General features: G+C 45.8%; 1 protein-coding gene across 2 annotated transcripts in view; it reads right to left on the bottom strand.

Annotated features, from left to right (window-relative positions):
* LOC117513575 (retinol dehydrogenase 13) overlaps positions 1–10,567 on the bottom strand; it is a 47,709-nt gene extending 37,142 nt beyond the window's left edge. Inside the window, exons 1-2 of one of the 2 annotated variants that reach the window (XM_034173743.1) lie at positions 10,440–10,567; positions 9,261–9,395 (exon numbers count right to left, since the gene is read on the bottom strand). Coding sequence is in view for 1 of the 2 variants with exons in the window: in XM_034173742.1 (XP_034029633.1) it covers positions 9,261–9,405 (145 nt within the window). In the remaining variant the exon portion in view is untranslated. Of the gene's footprint in view, positions 1–9,260; positions 9,414–10,439 lie in introns of those variants that run through there. The other variant, XM_034173742.1, reaches the window with a different exon arrangement.
* Positions 10,568–12,213: the final 1,646 nt, after the last annotated feature.

The raw sequence follows: 12,213 nt of genomic DNA, 5'->3' as shown, positions 1-12,213 counted from the left end.
TTTTTGAAAAAAATAAAAAGGTCCGATACTTTTCTAACAGACCTCGTATTTGCTTTTCTGCTTTTAGTTTGTTTGTGTCTTTCCCCTTTTTCTTGTGTGTTCTTTTCTTGTTGGGATTTTACTCCTTGGGTGTGTCTGCCGTTCTCTCTCTTTCTCTCTTTGTACTCCCGGGTGGACACACGAACGCACCAGCTGCCTTCCAAAACTTAGTTAATGAATAAGTTTGTCCTTGTTTATCTGGATGACATCCTAATCTTTTCCCCTGATTTGGCGACACACACGCGTCATGTGCGTACTGTATTACAAACCCTCCTACAAAATGATCTCTTCATGAAAGCAGAGAAATATGAATTCCACACACCCACTGTGTCCTTTCTGGGCTTTGTTATTTCTGAGGAGGAAATAAAAATGGATCCTGAGAAGGTTGCAGTGGTGTGGGACTGGGCCATTCCCACGTCCCTTAAAGAAACCCAACGGTTCTTGGGGTTTGCTAACTTTTATTTTAAATTTATCCGTAATTTCAGTACGGTCGCGGCGCCACTACATGCTGTCACCTCGTCCCTCTGTCCGTTCGTCTGGACGCTGGAGTGCAGCAAGGCGTTCAGAGTCCTAAAACATTGCTTTACCGTAGCCCCCGTGCTTCTCGTTCCTGACCGGTAGTTCATGGTTGAGGTCAATGCTTCTAATGTGGGGGTAGGAGCGGTCTTTTCCCAGAGAAACCCCTCTGACAATAGGCTGCACCCATGTGCCTTCCTGTCAAAGAAACTGTCTGTAGCGGAACGGAACTATGGCATCGGTGACTGCGAGATGTTGGCAGTTAAAGTGGTGTTGGAGAAGTGGCGGCAATGGTTGGAGGAGGCACAGATTCTGTTCATAATTTACTGACCACAAAAAATTTGGACTATCTACGCAATTCCAGTCAGGCTAGGTGGGCCATTTTCTTCAGCTGTTTCAATTTCACGCTGTCCGGGTGAAAAAACAGTAAGCCAGATGCTTTGTCCCGACAGGGGGACCCGGTAGACATGCCCATGATGATGATGTAAAAAACACAAATAAAACGTTCTTAGCTGTCAATGTTGCCATTCTACACATTATCCATTCTTCATGCTCCGAAACCAGGGGCACATTAGGCGGAAAGGGAGCATGGGGGGGCGTAGCCCCTCACAACACCCCTACAATAAAGGTCAACTTTTGAAGACAATTTTTCATATGACTACTGCTACTAATAGTACTTACTACTACTAATAATAATAATAATAATTCAACAACTAAAATGTTTAGAAATAATTCAAATGTAAGAAAAATATTAGAAAGAATTTAATTGTTAGATTTAAACACAATGTTGGTTAGAAATGGTCAGTGTTACTGTTACAGTGCTGTCAGCAGTTAACTGTGAGGTCAAGAAAGATGTCTTTTTTTTTTATAAAAAATAAAATAAAGACATCTTTCTTTCTTGACAAGTATTTTTGTTCATTGAAGTCAAGAAAGGGTGACTATAAAGTGAGTATTCACAAAATAAAATTGAGTAACCAGTAAAGTAAATAAGTTACTTTTTCAAGGCTGTGTAATTGGATTACTTTGAAGTAACTGTGGCAACACTGCTTATGTACATGTGATTTCTTAGTTGTTGTTTTTTTTTTCCCCACAATATCTTTATTGGTGTTTTAGCACCATGAAATACAGCATTTTACATTCACATAACAGATAAAACATCAGATTGCTGTATTTATGACATAGAGGTATAAAACAATCACAAGCAAACAAAAAAATGCTTCTTTTAAAATAAATGGTAATCTGCACAACTTGAAGTATGCAAGTGCATTGCATAAGGATGTTAGAAAAACAAAACAGAGATTTTACATTTTGGGAACCGCATTGTCTGCTCTTTAATCATTCATTTGTTCATCAGTTAAATCTAAATCCTTAACATAATTAATAAAAGCATCCATATGTTCTCAAAAGTCTGTGGTTTACCCTTTAATATGTGAGTTACTCTTTCCAGCGGAAGGTTTGAAAAGATCTGTCTCATCCATTGGACGGTACTTGGTCTATTATTGTTTTTCCATAACATTGTAATGCATTTTTTAGAGTATAGCAGTGGTGTCCAAACTATTCCAGAAAGGGCCAAGAGGGAGCAGGTTTTCTTTGCAGCCACTGAGTTCAGCAGGTGATTTCAGTGATGAACTCATCCCACCTGTTCAAAGGGATGTTAATCTGTGAAATCACCTGCTGAACTCAGTGGCTGCAAAGAAAACCTGCTCCCTCTCGGCCCTTTCTGGAATAGTTTGGACACCACTGGTGTATAAGAAGCTCAGGTTTATGAATGCTCTGTCATTCTTACAGTAATTCTGTGTTTCAGGATAAACGCCCAACAGAAAAAAGTTTGGATCAAGTACTATTTGTTGGGAAATTATCTTCTCAATTATAATTCTTACTTCTTCCCAAAACATTTTTATTTTCCTACATTCCCAAATACAGTGTAAAAGCTTGCCTCTAGCTTTCATACATTTTGTACAAATATCCAGTATATTTTTGTTATATCGGTTTAAATCTACTGGAGTTACAAAAGTGCACGTTATCCATTTGTACTGTACTAGTTTAAGGCATGCATTTATAGATGTAGTATGAGCACCAGCACGATACTTTCCAATCATCATCCGAAATCCTTAGTTGCAAATCCTCTTTCCAAGCATTCAACTTATACTTAGAGTTTGTGTTTATGTGTTTATAAGTGTGTGTTTTTTGCACAGATAATCCTGTGTACCTGAACATAAGTGTGTGTACTAGATATATTTTGTCTAGCGTGAAAATTATAGCCACAGCTTAAAACATACGATATGCGCACTGTTTCAGATGTGTGGGCTTGTAGTGTTACCACATACCTGAAAGTGTTTCCAAACTATCAGTAAAATATCTTCTAAATATTAGCTGAGACGATGTTATAATTGTCATATGCAGTATTTTCACACACTGTTCCAAATCAAATAAACTAATGTTGCCTCTCCATATTTAGTTCCCCCACTGAGTTACCGTTTTAGTCTTTTGCATTTAAGTCCCGTCCGTGTCCTTCTGGATCCTCTGGATAAACTCCTGAGCTTCGGCTGGTGTTTTGAAGGTGTAAGTGCGCTCTTTATGTGTTACCAACAGTTTTGCTGGGTGAATCACTCCATGTCGGATCCCGCGTTGCAGAGCTCCTGGCGGAACGGGTCGAATTGTTTCCGCAGTTGGTGTATTTCTGCAGCCAAGTCCGAGTAGAACCGTACTTGCTGGTCTTTGTACCGAATGTCTCTTTTAACCCGTGCAGCAGCAATGACCACCTGTTTGTCATTGTGGTTGAGAATTTCATTATCATGGTCCTCGGTGTCACTGTGCCGCCCCTCATCAGTCCGATTCAGTGTGCCCTTTCAATAACAACCGGTTCAGTCGCAACATTCAGTACTTCTGGAATCCATTTTTCCAGAAAGGAGCATGGATTCTCTCCTCCGGCACCCTCTGGCAGTCCCACTAGTCTCAGGTTGTTCATTTGGGATCTGGTTTCCAGGTCCAAGAGCTTGTCCTCCAGAGTTTTATTTTTCAACCCAAGCTTCTGAACTTTAGCTTGCAGGTTAACTACATCGTCTTGAGATGTAGGCACTTGAGATGCGTAATTCCGCCTGTGACACTCGTTCGGTGCAGTCGCTTATCTCCTTCTCCACATCTTCTAATGCCGCCATAATTCCATCAGGTTTTGAGGAGAACTCCACTTTCAGGCAGCCGATAGCAGCCAGTATTGCGTCTGCCTTTGCACCTTCGGTTTCCCCTTGTCTGCCGGGCTCCTCCTCCGCCATTTCTTCGTTCACTTTCTGTGGTTCTCCGCGAACACGATTGTGATCAAATCAAATCAAATCAAATCAATTTTATTTATATAGCGCCAAATCACAACAAACAGTTGCCCCAAGGCGCTTTATATTGTAAGGCAAGGCCATACAATAATTACGGAAAAACCCAAACGGTCAAAACGACCCCCTGTGAGCAAGCACTTGGCAACAGTGGGAAGGAAAAACTCCCTTTTAACAGGAAGAAACCTCCAGCAGAACCAGGCTCAGGGAGGGGCAGTCTTCTGCTGGGACTGGTTGGGGCTGAGGGAGAGAACCAGGAAAAAGACATGCTGTGGAGGGGAGCAGAGATCGATCACTAATGATTAAATGCAGAGTGGTGCATACAGAGCAAAAAGAGAAAGAAACACTCAGTGCATCATGGGAACCCCCCAGCAGTCTAAGTCTATAGCAGCATAACTATAGATGATGATGATATGTGAATGCGTGGGCCACTGTAGTTGCTTTTAGGTATGATGTCATAGGGTCACGTTCAGAATAAACCATCAGTTCTATTCAGTACAACCTACATGGTAGTCACATTATTGCCTCCGCCCATGACATGGTGTCAGAAGTGACCGATTCAACAAATAATTAGTGAAAATGGCAAAATTAGGACCTCCAGAAAAGTTCGATTTCACCCGCCCGGCGGAATGGCTGATGTGGTGCCGTCGTTTCATTTGCTATCAAGTGGCAACGAAACTGGACCAGGACAGCAGGGAAGTTCAGGTGAACATGCTTCTTTATGCTATGGGGAGGGAAGCCGAGGCTATCTACGAGTCGTTCACGTATGACCGGATCGAAAACGCCGAGGATGAGGAGGAGAACGATGAAGTAAGCCCTGGAATGAATTATGACATTGTGATACAAAAGTTCCACGAGCAATTCGTGCCAAAAAGAAATGTAATACATGAATGGGCATGCTTTCATAAGCGAGTGCAAAAGCCTGACAAGCCCGTGGAAGCCTTTATCTGAAGCCTGTATGAGCTAGCACAGTACTGCGAGTTCTGAGCTAACAAGGATGAGCAAATAAGGGATAGACTTGTGATTGGCATCTTGGACATGGACGTGTCAGAAAAGTTGCAGTTGGGGCCAGAACTGTCTCTTGAGAAAGCAATCCAAATAGCTCGTCAAAATGAACAAATAAAACAACAAAATGTGTGCTTGCGTGCGTACTGTTCAGTGGATGCTATGAGGCAAGGACAAGGGAGACTGCAATCCAGTGGAAGAAATGGCTGGAAGGATAGACCGCAGTGGGCAAAGAGAGACAGGGGTGAGTCGCAGCAGTTTGCCTGTTCACAATGTAATGGCCAGCATGGAAACGCACGCCCTTGCCCAGCTAAGAATAGGAGATGCATAAAATGCAACAAAATAGGGCACTTCGAGGCTGTCTGTCAAAGTAGAGCACTAAAAGAAGTGAACGTTGCGTCCAACAGCGAATACAGTAAGGATGCATTTTTTGTTGGCGCTGTACGTGAGGCGACGCCAGATGTGATTGCACGGCCTGACCCCGACAATGAGTGGCTAGCAGAGCTGGATGTGAATGGCAGTCCTGTAGAATTTAAAATAGACACCGGTGCAGACATTACAGTAATGTCACAGACTGCTTTCAGTAAATTACTGCAACCTCCACGGTTGATCAGAACTGGGCCAAAACCTCTCATTACCAGCCCAGGAGGTGAGGTGGAAACTGTGGGCAGGTTCCTCACCTTAAGTCCATACAAGGGACAGCGCTACAAGTACTGGGTGACTGTTATCAAGGGGCCATACTCTCACAATCTACTGGGACACAGTGTTGCCAAGAGAATGGGTCTAGTAATGAGAGTGAATGCCATTACATCTGATCTGCTTAGTGATGTGTTTGGGGACAATGGACTGTTCAAGTGCGACCAGCGAAAATCGAATTGAAGCCCAATGCAGAGCCCTACTCCCTGACGACACCACATCACATCCCGTTTCCTCTCCTTCCAAAAGTGGAAGCCGAATTGAAGCGAATGCTGTCTCTGGGCATAATCAAGGAGGTCACAGGCCCCATGGATTGGTGTGCCCCGATGGTCCCTGTTGAGAAAAAGAACAAAGAGCAAGTGAGAGTGTGCGTAGACCTAAAACGCCTGAACAGAGCGGTGTGGCGTGAGAGGTACATTTTGTCCACTCTCGAAGACATAGCTCCAAAGCTGGCTGGAGCAACAATATTCTCCATTCTCAACGTGACAAGTGGGTTCTGGCAAATCCCATTGGAGGAGAGTAGCCGTAAGCTGACAACGTTCATCACTCCTATGGGAAGGTTTTGTTTCCGTAGGCTGCCATTCGGGATAACGTCAGCACCAGAAATCTTCCAGAGACGGATGTCCACTCTGCTTAAGGATCACGAGGGGGTGGTCGTAGTGATGGATGACATCCTTGTATATGGAGCCACAACTGAAGAGCATGATCGTCGCCTGACTGCAGTCCTACAGACTATCAGAGACAGTGGACTGAAGCTGAACAAGGCCAAATGTCACTTTGGCAAACCAGAAATTCAGTACTTTGGCCACCTCATCAGCGCGGAGGGGCTGAGGCCAGACCCCAGCAAGGTGAATGCAATCACAGAAATGGCCAGTCCAGCAAACGTCGAGGAACTGCGTCAAGTCCTGGGGCTCATCAATTACGTTGGGAGATTCCTGCCAGATCTCTCCACAAAGCTGCATCTGATCACAGACCTGCTGAAGAGAGAGAATGACTGGGTCTGAGGTGAGGCACAAGAAAGAGCGTTTCAGTGCATCAAAGCCATGCTGGTGTTGGCCCCTGCCCTGGCATACTACGAAGCTGACAGAGGGACTGTAGTAAGTGCAGATGTGAGCAGCTATGGCCTAGGTGCTGCGTTGATGCAAGAACATGGTGGTGAGTTGAAGGCAGTGGCATTCTGTTCCCGTACACTCTCAGAGGCAGAAAAAAGGTACTCACAGATTGAAAAGGAGTGCCTGGCATGTGTGTGGGCCAGTGAGAGGTTCGCCCGCTACGTACAAGGTATGGCCAGCTTCCACGTACACACAGACCACAAACTTCTCTTGACACTTAGAAATACTTACGACTTAGACAAGGTTCCTCCCAGGTGTCACGAGTGCTGCCATCCCTGCTGCCTTACTTCTCCACGAGAGCACATCTCTCTGAAACAGTTGGGCCGGTGCTGTATCAGGACAGGATCGTCATCCCTGCTACCCTGAGACCTGCCATACTGGAGCAGATTCACGGAGGCCACCAGGGCCTCACAAGGTGCCGTGAACGAGCAAGGATGTCAGTGTGGTGGCCATGCATCAGCAGTGAGATAATGCAGAAAGTGTCAACATGCCAATTCTGCATCCAAAACAGGCCCACTCAGCGACGGGAACCATTACTCACCACAGCTCTTCCAGAGGGCCCTTGGCAGCACATAGCAGCAGATCTCTGTGAACTAGAGAAACAGACCTACCTCATAGTGACAGATTACTACTCCAGAGACATTGAGATAGCTCACCTCACTTCGACATCTAGTACCCAGGTCATCAATAGGCTCAAGGCCATGTTCGTGAGATGGGGGATACTGCTCGAACTGGTGAGTGACAATGGCACACAATTCACATCTGGCGAGTTCAAAGACTTTAGTGAGAAGTATGGCTTTGTTCATACTACAACTAGCCCTCACTATCCCCAAGCGAACGGTGCAGCGGAACGGGCCGTTCAGACGGCCAAGCACATCTTGAAGCAGCCTGATCCACATCTAGCTCTGTTATGTTACAGAGCAACCCCCAGTGCAGCAACCGGTGTGAGCCCAGCTCAGCTCATGACTGGAAGATGCATCAGAACTACACTTCCTAGAGAAGAGAAGCTACAGCCTGCACCTGTTGACAGATAACAGGTTCATGAGAAAGATGCACAGACAAAGTAATCTTACCAGTTCTACTATGACCGCTGCGACTCTGCTCGTCATCTTCCACCGCTTCATCAGGGCCAGGACGTCAGGGTCAAGATCGATGGAGAGAAGGGGTGGAAAACTCCTGCCAAAGTCATTGGCTGGTGCAAAAAGCCCCGGTCGTACCTGGTGAAGACGGATGGCGGTGCAGTGCTGCGTCGCAATCGGCAACATCTACAAGCTGGGCCTCCTCTACAAGCCGGGCCAGAGTCTTCGGATTCATCTGACCAACAAGAGCCACCAGTTGAGGGACCAACACCGCCGCCAGGTAGAGCTTCACCTGCAGCCAGTCCAACGCGCAGTGACAAGCCACCAGTCCAGAGGGCGCCAGACCGAGCTGCGGGGCATGCAACCCCGCATACACCAGCACAGAGTGGGGTACAGGTGACTTCCAGGGGCCGTGAGGTCAGACTTCCATGCAGGTATAGAGACACTTAGTTAGGCCTGCCTTGTTATAACACTTTGAAAAAAGAGGGAATGTGTTTTGGAAAAGAAAAATAAAAAGGGGGGGAATGTATTAGATGTAGTGCGAAATAACAACATGATTTGCTATTTTAAGTTTTATTATCAACTGACAGTATTCATATGTTATTGATGAGGTTTAACAATTTTCATACCGACAGTTATGAGTTACTATGAGTTATAATGAACAATGCATTCTTCAGCCATAGCACGGAACTATGGACATGGACTGCATGGGTGTTGCCGAAGTTAAACACGTTCAGGTCACGTTCAGAATAAACCGTCAGTTCTATTCAGTACAACCTACATGGTAGTCACGTTATTGTCTCCGCCCATGACAACGATAGTCAGTTAACTTTGGCTGTTTTGATGTTGTTTTCACTTCTTTACTTAATTTACCAGCCTCAGCATTACAGGATCCAACACTCAACACTATGCTATTACGTTTTGTTGCAAATCAGAGTTTTTCAGAAAAAAACTGGAAACAGCTGTAGAGCAGTGCAAAACACGTCTTCTCACATGGCCTTCACAGTTGTTTTTTAAAATAAATTTGCAAAAAAAAACCAAAACGTTTTTCATCTTGTCATTATGGGGTGTTATGAGTAGAATTTTTAGTGGAAAAATATGGAAAAACTGAAGTGCTGTGAATACTTATTGGATGTTCTGTATATTTATCTTCCTCTCAAACCAAACTGTCAAAACAGTCCCCCCCCCACCCCACCCCACCCCTTCCCTAGAGGGACAGCACAGGTAGGCTAGTTTGGAGACAAAGTCAGAGAGGTGAGACTGACATGGTTTGGACATGTGCAGAGGAGGGACCCAGGGTATATAGGGAGAAGGACGCTGAGGATGGAGCCACCAGGAAGAAGGAGAAGAGGGAGGCCAAAGAGGAGGTTTATGGATGTGCTGAGGGAGGACATGAAGGTGGTTGATGAGACAGAGGAAGCCCTGCTCTGTCCACAGTTCTGCATAGGGGACATTACAGCTGCAGAGGCCTGTGATTGGTGGACACTCACCTCTGTGTGCCAGGTTCCTGCTGGTCTCTTTGCCGATGCCGGTGTTGGCCCCAGTGATCAGAACTGTCTTCCCATCCAGGCGTACTGAGCAGCGACACACTCCACCTGCAATCCAATGTCTCAGCACCGTCACACCTGAAGACATGCGACAGCTGTAACCATGGAAACTGCATCCTGTTGGGACTGTTTGACAACGTGTGTGTGTGTGTGCGTGCGTGTGTGTGTGTGTGTGTGTGTGTGTGTGTGATCACAGAAACATGTTTTCTCCTGCAGTTTCCTACACACTTTAAGTGCAGTCGGGTCCATAAGTAGCTGGACAGTATTTGTCCTCTGCAGTCCGTCACAGTGGAGCTTTAAATCATCCTGATGTTCTTGTCTGTTGACTTTTAGTTATTAGTCATTCAGTAAAAATACATTTATTCTGTGAAAAGTTTTCCTCCAGCGTTTTCTCCCCTCGTCAGGCTTGATGAGCTCATCCCGCTCAGGTGTGTCTCTAACGTCTTCAGCACTCCAGGCGAGGGAAGAAAAAGCTGGAAAATAGGACTGGGTTGTGTGGGAGCCGCTCAGTGCCAAAGCGCCGCGCTCCCAGAACCACACTGTAAAAAAACTGTTAAATCTACAAAAAAGAGAGCCTAGGCTGTCTTTTTTTGTAGATTTAACAGTTTTTTTAATGTGTGTCAGCCGTGGTTCATTCCCTGAAAATCCATTTACATTTTATGTCTGTAACGTTATCGACTGTGCTGCTGTATTTTTTTACAGGAATTCCCTGGTAACCACAGCTGCCAGCGTTTTCCTGTAAAAACAACAGTTTTTTTTTACAGTGCACCACAATTCCTACCTGTAGCCACGCCCCCCACACAAACAGATTACGTGTCCATCAGCTTGGTCAAGTGCAGACAAAATAAGAGACTGACTGACCTGGAGTGACCTTCTCATTGTCCTGATTCCAAACGAGATGTAAATCATCCATATGAGCACCGATCACATTATAGATCAACATAGTGAACGTCAAACTTTGTAATAAACACATAAGTGAAGCTGCATTTCTGCCTCGACTCACAAACCACAAAGTGTTTGGTCTAAAGCCACGTTAAAGGGTTGGTCTGGATCCGGGTCTAAACAGTTGGACTGAACCACAGACAGCAACAGAACTAAAATCTAATCAAATCCAAGTCTTACAGATTACACTGAGTCCCAGCACGGCTCCACAGCGCAGCAGCGCTCGGCCTTCCAGCTCCGCTCCAGAACCCGGGTCTGAATTAGTGCTGCCACTGGACCAAGGCAGCACCAGAAACCCGCCCGGAACCCCAGCTCCCATGACTGCAGATATGAGAAGTCTTCAGAAAGAGCAAACTGACCCCGAGAGCAAAGCAGATTAAAAACAGATTAGAGCTAATCCAGACAGAACTGGTCTGAGATCAGGTCTATCCAGAGCCTGGAGAAGAGACACGTGGCTTTGTTGAACATTTAGGGGCCTGTCAATCATTACCGTTGGAGGCATTGATTAAAATATCAATTAAGAAAAAAAAATCAAATTTAAAATCAACATTTTTTAAAGGTACTTTTAAACAGGAGTGGATTAGAGCTTCATGAATCACATTTTATTTTTTTTACATCTCACATTACTGTGAGAAAAGTTACATGTTGAACTTAAATGTTCAAACCAGACTGGATTGTGATATATGATATTTTGACTGTGTTGGGAAAGTGTAGGAACACGGACCCACAACAGGGGGCGCAAATGAACGGACAATGGAGTAAGTCAAATAACAACGCTTTACTGTTGTGAATGTGCACAACAAATACAACCAATCACAGAAATGGACAACAGTCAATTCACAAAAGTGTCGTGTGGGCAGGCTCGAAGATAGGAGACGCCTCTCCAAGGTAAGACCGGAACCACACGGCTTCCTCCGCCACAGGACCCCGGGAATACTGGAACCGCCAAGTCCCGAACTCCCAGGTGGCCACTGCCTCCGCGTGTCGGACCTGGTACTGCTGGCGAGGAAACAAAGTACAGTCAGATGGGGGCGCGTTTGCACCCAGGACTCCGAACAGCAGGAAAGTTACCTCCACCTCTCGTTGGAACAGTAATCCAAATAACTAGCTCAATCCAAAAAGATACACTCTGTTAGCGTCAATACGTTACCTCTCCGGTAAAAACGATATCTCGGCAATGAGGTGGAGATGCCGTCCTGCTGATATACCCCACTGATGATTGCCGTCAGCTGTCTCAGGTGATGGGTGACAGCTGTCACCGAGGCTGCTCCCGTGAGGCGGCGGCGCCCTCTGGTGCCTGGAACCCGCACTCCAGGCAGGGCGCCCTCTGGTGGTGGCCATGCATCAGCAGTGAGATAATGCAGAAAGTGTCAACATGCCAATTCTGCATCCAAAACAGGCCCACTCAGCGACGGGAACCATTACTCACCACAGCTCTTCCAGAGGGCCCTTGGCAGCACATAGCAGCAGATCTCTGTGAACTAGAGAAACAGACCTACCTCATAGTGACAGATTACTACTCCAGAGACATTGAGATAGCTCACCTCACTTCGACATCTAGTACCCAGGTCATCAATAGGCTCAAGGCCATGTTCGTGAGATGGGGGATACTGCTCGAACTGGTGAGTGACAATGGCACACAATTCACATCTGGCGAGTTCAAAGACTTTAGTGAGAAGTATGGCTTTGTTCATACTACAACTAGCCCTCACTATCCCCAAGCGAACGGTGCAGCGGAACGGGCCGTTCAGACGGCCAAGCACATCTTGAAGCAGCCTGATCCACATCTAGCTCTGTTATGTTACAGAGCAACCCCCAGTGCAGCAACCGGTGTGAGCCCAGCTCAGCTCATGACTGGAAGATGCATCAGAACTACACTTCCTAGAGAAGAGAAGCTACAGCCTGCACCTGTTGACAGATAACAGGTTCATGAGAAAGATGCACAGACAAAGTA

Source organism: Thalassophryne amazonica, chromosome 7 (genome assembly GCF_902500255.1).
Source record: "Thalassophryne amazonica chromosome 7, fThaAma1.1, whole genome shotgun sequence".
NCBI classification, from domain to species: domain Eukaryota; kingdom Metazoa; phylum Chordata; class Actinopteri; order Batrachoidiformes; family Batrachoididae; genus Thalassophryne; species Thalassophryne amazonica.
The sequence above is the reverse complement of the archived record's forward strand: the minus strand, read 5'-3'. Positions and strand labels throughout refer to the sequence as shown.